Here is a 12420-nt window from a genome sequence, read left to right as displayed (position 1 = left end):
ATGGTAAATCTGTATACCACATTTTATTTCAGTAGGTGCAACTTCTATGAAGAAAATGAGCAGAAACTGCAAATAATTGGAATTTTTTGAAGTCTAAGGGACATTAATCTGTCAAAAATTGTTCAATCATACCAAAAATTAAACTTGGCCTAGATATTCATTTGATAAATCTGTATACTAAATTTCAATTCAGAAGATGCAACTTCTATGAAGAAAATGAAAGGAAACTGCAAATAATTTGTTTACTCTCTGAGTTTACTTTGCGTTAAATTTGGGTTAACTTGGAGTTTACTCTGGGTCTGCTCTAGTAAACCAAGTTACAGCTTGTCTATCCAATTGATTTCGGAAGATGAGTTTAAAAGATTTAAATTTCTGTAATTTCCTATGTAAAAATTCATCCCCCATTGTGGCCCCACCCTACCCCCAGGGATCATGCTTTGAACAAACTTGAAGATACACTACCTGAGGGTGCCTCCACACAAGTTTCAGCTTGTCTGGCCAAATGGTTTTAGAGAAGATTTTCAAAGATTTTCTCTGTATTCTCCAATGTAAAAATTCATCCCCCATTGTGTTAGTTAAATCCTTCTCCATGCCATGAAGGCGCATAAGGCCGGTGCTTATGCCTGGTTTCCATGGTGTAAGGGGATGAGAGTCATTGAGGGATACCAGTCCATCGCATGTTAACCCCCAGCTTAAGCCAGTACTCAATTTCAGCTGGGTGGACTGAGACAATGTAGATAAAGTGCCTTGTCTAAGTGCACAACACACAATATCAAGTGATCACAGCAGGGTTTGAACCAGCGACTTTCGGTTACTGACCTATCGCCCATAACCACTGAGCCATGTGTCCCAATTGTGGCCCCACCCTATTCCCGTGGATCATGATTTGTTCAAACTAGAATCTACACTACCTGAGAATGTTTCCATACAAGTTTCAGCTTTTCTAGCCAAATCGTTTTTGAGAGAAAGATTTATGAAAAATATTAACAAATTTTCAGTACTGGTAATTCTAAATTATCTCCCCTTTAAAGAGGGTGTGGCCCTTCATTTGAACAAATTTGAATCCCCTTCACCCAATGATTAACCTGTGCCTAGTTTTGGTTGAAATTGGCACAGTGGTTCTGGAGAAGAAGATGAAAAACGAAAATAGTTTACGACAACGACGCCAACGACAACGACGACAGACAACAGACAAATTTTGATCAGAAAAGCTCACTTGAGCCTTTGGCTCAGGTGAGCTAAAAACACATTTATATGCATTGACTTTTTATATAAAAATCATCTTTGGTAAATTCAAAAATTTCATAAATCATATAAGATTATATTTTTCATCTACTTGTGCCAAGTTCACTGATGTGCAAAGAATTTTGCTTAATTTTATTTAACATAACCTTTTTTTAACATGCATAACATATCAAAGGTCCCGGCATAAAAGCAAAAAAAAAAAATCTTAAAAGCAGATACCGGTACCTTTTGATTCAGTGATTTCCTGGCTTTGATTTTCTATTCGAAAGAGAACATTTTTAGAATTCTCCTCAACATCTTCTTTAACTTTATTCAGTGAATCTATCAATGTCCTCTCTTTCTTCTCAGTTTCTTTGGTAAAGATTTCTTTTTCCTTCTCCCAGTTTTTTTTGAAAAGTTCAGTAACATGATCATCATTGTACTTTGTTTTATACTCTGATAATGTTTTTTCAAACTCTGCTACTTGTTCCTGAAATTTTGACAACTGAAATTGAAAAGCTTTATTTTCTTTTTCCATTTCCTCATATTTTTGTCTATCTTTCCCTTGATTCTCAATGACATCTATAAACTCGTTTGAAGAAAATCCATCTGTAGCAATACACATACAGTCTGAACAGGATAAAGATTCATCTGAATTTGCAAGTCTTTTTTGACAGGATTTCAAATTTGTGATCTTGTTCTCCATTGAATTAATAAAATATACAACTGTTATTCTGAAAATTAAGTAAAAGTACATGTACAATGTAATTTAAGGTAAAGGTCCTTGATCTCTACTAGCCGAGGATGTTGAAAATTGTTTATGTTTCTTTTTCACCCGATCTATAAATCATAGATTGTATAATTTTCTGTCTTTAGTGTTATCGCCCTTCAAGGAGTATTTAATTAAGGGTTGTACGTTTTCTATCTATTTTCATTATAAACTTAGAACCCCTATCAGGTTCCTTCCTGGCCCTTGTGGGGTCATGATTTTAACAAAATTCAAGGAGCTAGCTTTTGTCTGTAAAATTTTTGACAGGTTATTTGATTTTTGAGAAGATTTTTGAAACATTAATGGATGTCCCATAACATTTCAGTCTATTCTAGTTATCCCCCTTCTCAACAGCAAGCCTCACCCTTGAATGGAAGTGCTAAGGTTTGTTAAAGTAAACCGAGTAAGTCTGCAGAAAAAATATAATGTTTAATTAAGCTAACTTAAGGCAGATAGAGGGACACACACATAGCTGAAAAACAGTGTTCAAAAAAGCTTACATGAGGTATAAGCTTAGGTAAGCATATAAATAAATTTGTTGAGAGGAGACATATTCTTAAAGGTAAAAAGGATAAAGGATATACTTCTTTTATGGATTAACAATGCGTGTGTGTGTGTCAGGGATGGGGTCGATTACTTTCAAAAGTAATCGATTAAATTACAATTACTTTGGGTTTTAAAAGTAATCGATTACAGGCTAATTACATCCATTTTTTAAAGTAATAAACTAAATAAATTGTTTACTGTTAGCGCTTTCAGCCATGTCGGCTCTTCAGACAGTTATACAGTTATACAAAATTAAAAACGTTGTTTGTAACGTTGTCAATGACGTCGTGTTTTTAAAGTTCATAATGACGTTGATAAAGTTCACGCCATCGCTACCTTGATGTACATTGTGACGTCATAATGAACTTTAAAAACACGACGTCATTGACAACGTTACAAACAACGTAAACAATTTATTTAGTTTATTTGGACTGTCGCATTCTGTTTTATATATATATATATATATATATATATATATATATATATATATATATATATATATATATATATATATATATATATATATATATCGCTTCACCGCTTCAGTGACCTATTTTCGAAGATTTGCTAGTACTTTCAACATAACTATATCTACTACAAAAATTGATTAAAAAATTAATTTTGTCAAAGATTTAAATTACAAATATGAAGGAAAACACATAACTGCGTAGCATAGGCATCGGAACCGGGGGGCTACTGTGAGATGGGGGGGGGGGGGGGGAGGGGATCATCCCCCCCCCCTTTTTTGCAAAGTTATACGTAACCGTAACCACAAGACCCTTTTTTCTTGTTTATCAAGATTTTTGATTAGTTTAGGCCCCTTCCAACTTTCAATTTGCTTTGTGAATTTTATAAAACTGCAAATTACGTTAACTATCAAGGAGTTCATCCTGACGACGCGATGAAAACAGAAAGCTCTGGTTGTGTTTATATACAAGAACTTACTGAAATAATGTTTCATAAGACTTTTATTCCATCACCAGTAAGCATCCTTATTCACTATTTTCATTTTCGAATTCGAATCATAAGGTTAGTGTTTTTCATAAAACATCAACAACTGTTCCTCGTTCGAGTCAATTCAAACTAACGAGCATTCGCAACTTTGTGTATGTCAACAAACTTGATTATTCAAGTCTTTTGATCAGTATTTTCATTTAATCAAGTGAATAAAGCTCTAAGAAAAATTATTTAAAGCTAAAAAATCATTTCAAGGTTTATTTCAGTGAAACTTTACATTAAAACAGTTAGATTTATCTCAGAAATGACGTACTAAATTGTATGGCGCAAGGTCACAATAACCGCATAACACAACGTTGCATCATCGTTTTTAATCTTTGAAAAAAATCCATTCGGGTCTATAAGGGACTGTCTCAAAAGCTTCATAAAATAGATCAAATTGTATGAGATAAATAGAACATCTATAATTGTGTGATTTTATATTTGCTTTATCCAACTCGTTGAAATGGTTATATACACCATTTCAACTCGTTGGATAAAGCAAATATAAAATCACACAATATAGATATCCTCTCTCTCTCTCTCTCTCTCTCTCTCTCTCTCTATATATATATATATATATTCACTTCTGATGATTATAATGAAACCGGTAGAGTTTTGAATCTGCTTTCCGTTATTTTTTATTATTTATTACGTGTGTGGATTAACTTTACTCAGTTTGGATTATATTATATATATATATATATATATATATATATATATATATATATATATATATATATATATATATATATATATATATAATCCAAACTCCTTAGTCCTTGGTATTTCTGCTTCAATTTGAAATCCACTGAAGAGCCGATCAGGCGAAAGCGCTCTGGATAAAATTTGAGAGAAATGTATTATTGTGTTATCGTCTACTGAAAACCTCTCTCTCTCTCTCTTTCTCTCTCTCTCTCAAGCAAACTAACTGAAATTTGATAAATGTCCTATTAAAATAAAAAAAATTTGAAAGCCTGGCCAAATTATGAGACGGACAGAAATCTGTAGAGGCCACATTGACCCGGAGCCGATACGTTAAATAATCACGTAAGGGTTTACTGTAGAGGGCGTATTTATCATGTGACAAGAGAGGCACTTGCAGACGATAGCGGACCTGACTAGAATGTCTAATGCTGACTTGATATAAAGTCAAGGTTTGTTTGCTTTTATTAATTGTGAAGGATTCTATACTTTTTTTTTATCGGTTCTGTACTTGCAAATGCATTAAGATTGTCTAACGTTAGAACAGGCAAATTTCATCGTTTTCCAAAGCGTGGGTTGGGTGCCGACACACAGAATTAACAAAAATGAATTGAATTTCATCTTTTAAGAAGTATAAGCATTTACATTTCTGATAAATGCAACTTCGCCAAACCTCATTAAAATCAACTAATTAACAATTATAACATTATATTAGCCTAAATTTAAGGATAGGCTACAATATGTAATCATTTATAATCAAATATCCAGGCCTGTCTTTACACACCATTTATATTCTTTCTGTCTTTGTTTTGTATGCCTTCTCTAACATCAGTCATATTGAACCTACCTTTTTTTTTTTATATCGCACGTGCAAATCCTGAATTCCTTTTTCACTCCCCCCCCCCCCCCCGCTAGATCTAGAGCTGTGCATGTGTTATTATTAGATAACTCAAACTGTACAAATACTTTATTCACTAAGGCAACAAAACATAAAACATTCAAATCTTGCTTTTACTTTAAAAAATGTAGAAAATTTATTCATGGAATCATTAAAATTTACACTAGGTTATACGCCTAAACCACTCCACAAAGAAAATTCAAGAAAAATCACTTTATGTGTTCGTAAGACATATGTTGAACTTTTACGTACATAGTTATGTCCATTTTGAAAAACGTGCATATTAGTATGCACTAAACTTTCACTTATTTGTACAAACCAAGTTATTTCAATGAATAAAAGATAAAAAAAACTCTGTTTAAAAGTTTGGTTTTGGATTTTGACTTTATAAAAACATAAACCTGTATGGCATGCCCAATTGCGATTGAAAGTAATGATATACATGTATATTTCAGGCTCTACCACCATGGACCCCCAAAGCAGTGCCCAGGATGTGAAGCGTTGTGATGTGTGTGATACTCCTGTCCCCCCACTACACTGTGACTTCTGTCAGACCAATCTCTGCAAAGCTTGTGTTGGGGAACATATGTTGGACCTATCCAAAAAACGTCAGGTGGTACTGTTCCAAGACCGAAGATCTACTGTTATTTCTCCTAACTGCCAAAAACATTCTCTCAAGCAATGTGAACTTCATTGTGAACAGTGTGACATTCCTATTTGTGCCCACTGTGTTTCCTCTGAAAGTCATGAAAACCACAAAAAACTGGACATTATAAGTTATTTTGAAACAAAATAACATGATTTACAAACAGATTTGCAAGAATTAGAAAAAACAGTCCTTGCAAAATATCAAGAGATAGCAAACAACGTTACAGTTCAGAAAGCTGATCTAAGTAAAAACTCCAAGAAATTGACAACTGCAATAGACAAACATGGAAAAGTCTGGCACAGAGAAATATACACCACTAGAGACGAGCTCGTTGCAAGCGACGATTAGGTTTTCCGTCGTAGCTGCGTCATACTTGTGACGTATTACAAAAAATTGATAGCTGACCATAGTACAATATTAGATGTGTAAACACTGAGAAACAAAGTATTATATTTCTGTGACCGCGTAGATTTTACGGTGATAGAGAATTCGTCTGGATCTGCATCGGTCGTGTGCAGTGCGAACCGGGTGAGGGAATGTTGGCGTAAAGTGTATAAGGTAAAAGGTTGGGGCGCGCTGTGGGCCGTAAGCTAAAACGAAGGGTAGGTTTGCCGTATTCCCGAAGGTCCACCAGTATACAGTTCCAGATAAATAAACAGGCAATTAATGCAGGATTCCACATTATTGGACGAGACTCAACGATGACAACATTATAACAATTTAACAGACAGACATGTTACAAACAAGTCGGATATGGCCAGAAGTGGCCTCCGGACTCATGACTCTCGGAGAGTCGGACTAGGCCGGGGCTGGCCGCCGTATTCCAGACTGCGCATTGACAATTGTACATAAATATTTATAAGAATCTTAACAATGAGTATAAATTGCAATTGACAGGTAATGATATAAGTAAGCTGAGTGAAAGGTTCACAGATATAAAATAATTAAATAAACTCAATGAGTCTTTGATGTCCAAGAAATGAAAATCTGATAATTGCACAATGTTGTTTTAAGAGATTAACAGTCCTTGAGACATGACACTCTGTCTCTTTGAAATCACATATAAAGTCTGAAAAGTGTAAATCACTAAATAAAATCAAAGTACTGAAAGTACTGTTAGACGGTGGCGTCGTGTGAAAGTGGCATATTACATGTAACAATGAGTGATGTATGATAATTATTTTGGTCGTCATCTGGGAAAACCCAAAGATTTATCACAGTAGTCTTTGTCGTATAGAGGTTTGTATCTATATTTTGTATCAATATGTTTGTATCTATATCAGTTGACATTAAAACCCCGTTTGAATGACTCATTAAATATGTGGGTTGCCACCACATATTGAATGAATAAATCAAATCCAAAGAGATTTCATCACAGTTCGCCCAAATATTTGATTGTTTAAAGAAGAAGAATTTTGGTTTTTTCCCTTTTGACCTTTGGGTTGACCCCGCAAAGGGGAACAGCTTTTGAAAAGTGTGGATTGGACTATTGTGCTTTAAATATATTGTAGATATCTCAAGTAACGAGAACAAATAAAGCTTTGGCATGATAAAATTCTTATTTTTACTAACTATTTGGGCATACATATAGTATGTTAATTGTCCCTCTCGACAGCATTTTACCTCAATTTCTTCACGGGGAAAAAGTTGGAGTCTTGTGGACCATCACATTTGATTTTTTCCTCATAGTCAGTTAATACATTTAGATGTAAAGAAAACGGAATGGGTTTACAAGAACCTGTTTGATAAAATTGGTATTGCTTTTGGAATGCACGTCATCATGAAACAGAAGAGTAAATCAATATTTTATCTTCGACTTTAGTGGATTATTTCCATTTGCTCACAACGAAAGTGAATGAAAATTTTAAAAAATATCATATAACATTCAGTCGCGGCAGTTTCAATAATCAACGTTTTAAACATTTGTTCTATTGTATTTAGCAATAGATTTATTCAAATCATTTGAATGAATTCGGGAAGTCACATGCTATATTTTATCGCTTCTCAGTACACTTTAACACACATAAATTACTTGCTACATTAAACTTTTCTAGTAAACTTACAACAAATATTGATTAATTATACAAAATAAGTTTTTAAAAACACCAAACAAACAAAATTCAAGTTGAACGCACGTTTTTCAGACCGTACAGCTGTGTATATAAAGAAGATGGGGGAATAAGATGGTGCAACTGACCATTTGGTTTAGTCGTAAAATACAATTTCAAATTTAGCTTTTTTTCAATTAAATATATTTGATATGTTATTATACAAGTTTACAAAATGGTAATTTTTAACTATATTCAGTTTCAAATATTTCATAAAGATAAGAAAAAAATAATAAATCTTTAAGGTTTGGTGGTATCGAACCCACAACCTAAAAACCCAAGTTCTATAAAGTTTCCTTATGGCTGATGCTCTAACCACTGAGTCATTTCATTCACAACAAGGCGTGTTGTTTAAATGCTTTATGAGACTACGACCACGAATTTACGGACTTGTATTAAATTTCTAAAACGTTCAATTCTTGAGCTACAAAATGACATTTTTGAACTGTAGTGGGTCATCTCTCCACATTTTTGTTGAGTAAAATTGGTTTAAAATCCATTAAACCACATTTAGACTGTAAAAAAAATATTGAGCTCTATGAAAGAAAATGCATTGAAGTTATAAAAATTACATTATTAGGAGGTTTTAACACTCATACGCCAGTTTAAATCAATATATTGCAAGTATTTAAAATAATTTTTTAATTGTTTTTAATTATTTTTTTTAAAAAGTATAAGATTTAATGATATTTTAATTTTTCCGTATCTATTCATTCCTCATATGGGCATTTTACACGCCTTATTCACCCATTTTCTTTAATTTTATTCTTTGCACGCCATGTACTAGACAATATATCTAGGGTTCGCAAATCCCGGCAATATTTTCGGGAAGCTATAGTTCTGTAGCTCAACAGAATTCTATGAAGCACATTTTTTTGCCTTCATGTTTCATTATTTATCGCAAATATAGCATGGATGTATACGCTACGGCCGATGTAGCATTGCGTTAAGTGATGACACTTTCTAACCGGTGTGTATTTCAATTGCGAGTCGCAACAAACTGGCGCATTTATATAGGCCCGCTTATTTGTAAATGCATGTTGACAAAATGATGCTAACACTTGAAAACAAATGTCGAAGAAAGTTCATAAAAGAGTTGTACTCGCGAGTTAAAAATTATTTGAGAACAAACGGGGTGATGTTTACGTACAAATCAATGTAAATAATGTTATCTGTTAGTGAAAAAATGCCCCCAAACCAAAGGAAAGATTCTCTAATACATTTAGCAGGGACGGGTGCATATGAATTAAAGTCACTATTTGTACCTCGCTCATCGAATTGCGTTATTCAGTTCATTGTGAAAAAAATCGACAGAAACTGTTTAGTTAACACAATTATTATATATCTTACATAACCGTTCACAATGTACAATAAATGTATATGGAATATCGCGTGTTTTTTCTCACAAAAAGCTAGTGTTTGCTGCAAATTAGAGATACACATGCTGACACGCCGTGAAATCCATAAGACGCATATGTAAAAAAAAAAATCTGAACTAAAAATCTTTGAAACATCGTAAAATGTAGTTTATATACATTTAAAATGGCGACTCGATTTGCACGTGAATTTTACAATCCGACGTCGATTAGCGTATTTGAGAGAAAGTCAGCAGCAAGTAAAGCGTCAACATCTGCAGTAAATATTGTCTGATGAATATCGAGGTGCCTGTAATAAAATTAATGTTTCTACAGACTGAGTGAGGTACAAAATAAGGTACATTGTAAATCACAAGTCAGTCGAAAATTAAACACATTTATGTATCGTAAGTTTAAAGTTTTTTGTGTGTTTGAAAACATATGCACACTTGTAGAAGAAACTGTGCCATTGATCGGTTGAAGTTCAATAAAATGTAATTTATGTAATATTCATTGTCAGTATCTGTTGTGAATTCTTTGGAATAAGCTACAACAACAAAAATATACTGCTCAACTAAAACTAATGCGTTGAAAATGGCTGAATTTATCGATGAAGCATATTAATTGCTGAAATATGAAATGGCAAACCAGTTTAAATAGTGTGTTTCTGACAATTATTTATATCATAAAAAAAACCAAGAAGCAATTATTGTGACCAATTGTGACCAATTATGACCAATTATCGCAGTGATATAGTTTATGCAGTCCTGATACAGAGTTAAACGTCAAAACTGGCAGTTGGTGCTTAAATTATTAATACCGCGTAACAGACATGGTAACGGAAAACACAATTTCATACATTATTTAAATGTATATACAAAATAATTAGCAGCTATAATGTTTAAAATATCTGATCAGATTAAAATTAGTTCTCATACTTAAATCGACACGTAGATAAAACATTGTCTGTGTAACACTGCATACATGTACCTAACAGAGTTATCGTTCGTTATCCGCTAGGGTCCCCGTGAGAAATACTCTTCCGGTCAGGACCGTAGCAATAGACCGTGGCTATTTATAGCCACCGTCTAAAAAGTAACTATGTAAGAAATAAACTGTGAGAAAAAATTACGGAACAGATGTTGAATTTTACAAGTAAAGTAAAAAAAAAATTATAATTAAACAGTGCATTTTGCACGATGATACTACATGTTTATAAGCAAATACAGATCTTAACACGTTGTCTCTAGTTTGATTCGCCGCATTTTATTCACAGAGTGGGAATGTGGTTATGCCCGGTACGAAGGTAAAAAGACCATTGGCAAACGTTTTACACGCATTTTTATCGAACGCAAGCGCCAATGAATGAAAGTATATACAATGTATGCGGAGATTCTGGAAATTTTACAAAGGGGTTTTGAAGAATAATTTTGTATTTCGAGGAGGGGGAACATGCGCGGATCAGAATTTTTTTCCGGGGTGGGGGTTAAAAAGTCAGACGGTTATTTGAGCTTGCCAAGGGATGTCCGAGGCATATTTGGTAGGTTTATAATGTACACGTAATTGAAAGAAATTTAGCTGGGGGGGGGGGGGGGGGGGGGGTCTGGAACCCTTCCCCTTCTAGATCCGCGCACGGAGAAGACCGATGCCGGTAATTTTACTGTAATTTTAACCATTTTTATTTAATTATTCATGTTCATAATTATCAGAAAACCAATATTACCTTTCAAAGCAGTTAAAACTTAAGATACGAACCATTTAGTCACGGTGAGTATTGCGTCCGCGTACGAAAATAATGGCAATTTTCAAGAAATTCGGATGGACGATCTGTGTCCTAGGTCGTAGGGGGGGGGGGGGGGGGGGCAACTCCATGATAATTCAATTCTTTAATGTAAATTTTTATAAAAATAGTTGCTTCGAGAAAAAGTGGGGAGAGGACATCTTTATGTCATATAACATGTGAAACTGATTTCATACCACCCACAAGCTTGAAATAATGAAATAATTTTAATGAAAACAATATAAATAGACGTCATAAATCCCATATCAAACGACATATTACCACTTGATTCTGCGCGTCTTTTTAATGAATGTATAAACAGCGGCAAATTCTAAAATGTATTTTTAAAGGTAATGTTAGCTGCAAGTCTGTAGACCTTGTATGAAAAATTTCGGATGGTAGTCAATTTTTCCGGGATACAGACCGAGCGGTACATATATGCAGCTAAGGTAACTAAGAATGATTCCAATAAAATACTTTTTAAAGTAATGCAAGCTTTTAAGAAAGCAATACTTATAGAACCATTATAACAGGAGCTTGGACTTTGGGTAGTTGTGTCAAACAGCAATGTCACGTATGCTTGTCTATTTCATTGCTGCCCACTCAGTGAAAGCTCATTGAAATCAACACGATTTGTCTGGCTTCTGAGCTAAGACTACGCAATCGGTGCATATTCCACTTGAATCCAGCATCATTTTTAACATGTTTTGACGCAAGAAGTGATAGCTACGTCCTACGGAAAGTCCAAGGCCTTGTAATAATGGTTCTATTTGTTTAAAATATAACACCCTCAGTTATCTTCGTCTTACATTCGCTACTTGTAGAACAAGCAGAACCAGTATCAGTCTGACCGGCCTCACCATATACATTGTTGGAATTTTATTGTCCTAGCATTGCATTGCTCTGCATGTACACAGTTTCTTTTAAAAATTAAACACTTAAAGTGTTCATCTATATGGCTACACATAACGTACACACGTGATTCAAAATAACCCAGACGGAAAACGGTAAAGAATTCAGTCATTGAGTCTACGTTTTATAGAACTTGTAAGAAAACACATTGCGGGTCTGAATGTTTGTTGATATGTCAATCTATCAATATACAGTTTGTTAATTATTTTCGATTGCTAAGGCTACAGCGTATTTGATGAACATTAAACAACATTTTTTCCATGCCACTTTTTTCCATGGAAGATAGCGAATACAAGTATAACGCATTTATAAAATTTATTTAATTACCTCTTTAGAATTGTGTATGGAATAAATAATTTATAAGTTGCTTCTGAAGGTTGTTTGGTATTTTCGTTTGTAGATATTTTGCAAGTTAAAAACCTGAAACGCGGGGCAAGTCATAATCAACATCCCTAATAACCGTAACTTAAAACTAGCG

At 33.9% G+C, this 12420-nt stretch overlaps 1 protein-coding gene across 1 annotated transcript in view; it reads right to left on the bottom strand.

Annotated features, from left to right (window-relative positions):
* LOC128193143 (uncharacterized) overlaps positions 1 to 12420 on the bottom strand; it is a 78763-nt gene that overhangs the window by 39053 nt on the left and 27290 nt on the right. Inside the window, exon 2 of the mRNA XM_052866420.1 lies at positions 1471 to 1958. Within this exon, the coding sequence (XP_052722380.1) occupies positions 1471 to 1958 (488 nt within the window). The remainder of the gene's footprint in view (positions 1 to 1470; positions 1959 to 12420) is intronic.

Source organism: Crassostrea angulata, chromosome 7 (assembly GCF_025612915.1).
Source record: "Crassostrea angulata isolate pt1a10 chromosome 7, ASM2561291v2, whole genome shotgun sequence".
NCBI classification, from domain to species: Eukaryota; Metazoa; Mollusca; class Bivalvia; order Ostreida; family Ostreidae; genus Magallana; species Magallana angulata.
Note: the sequence above shows the minus strand (reverse complement) of the source record. Positions and strands in the feature narration are given on the sequence as shown.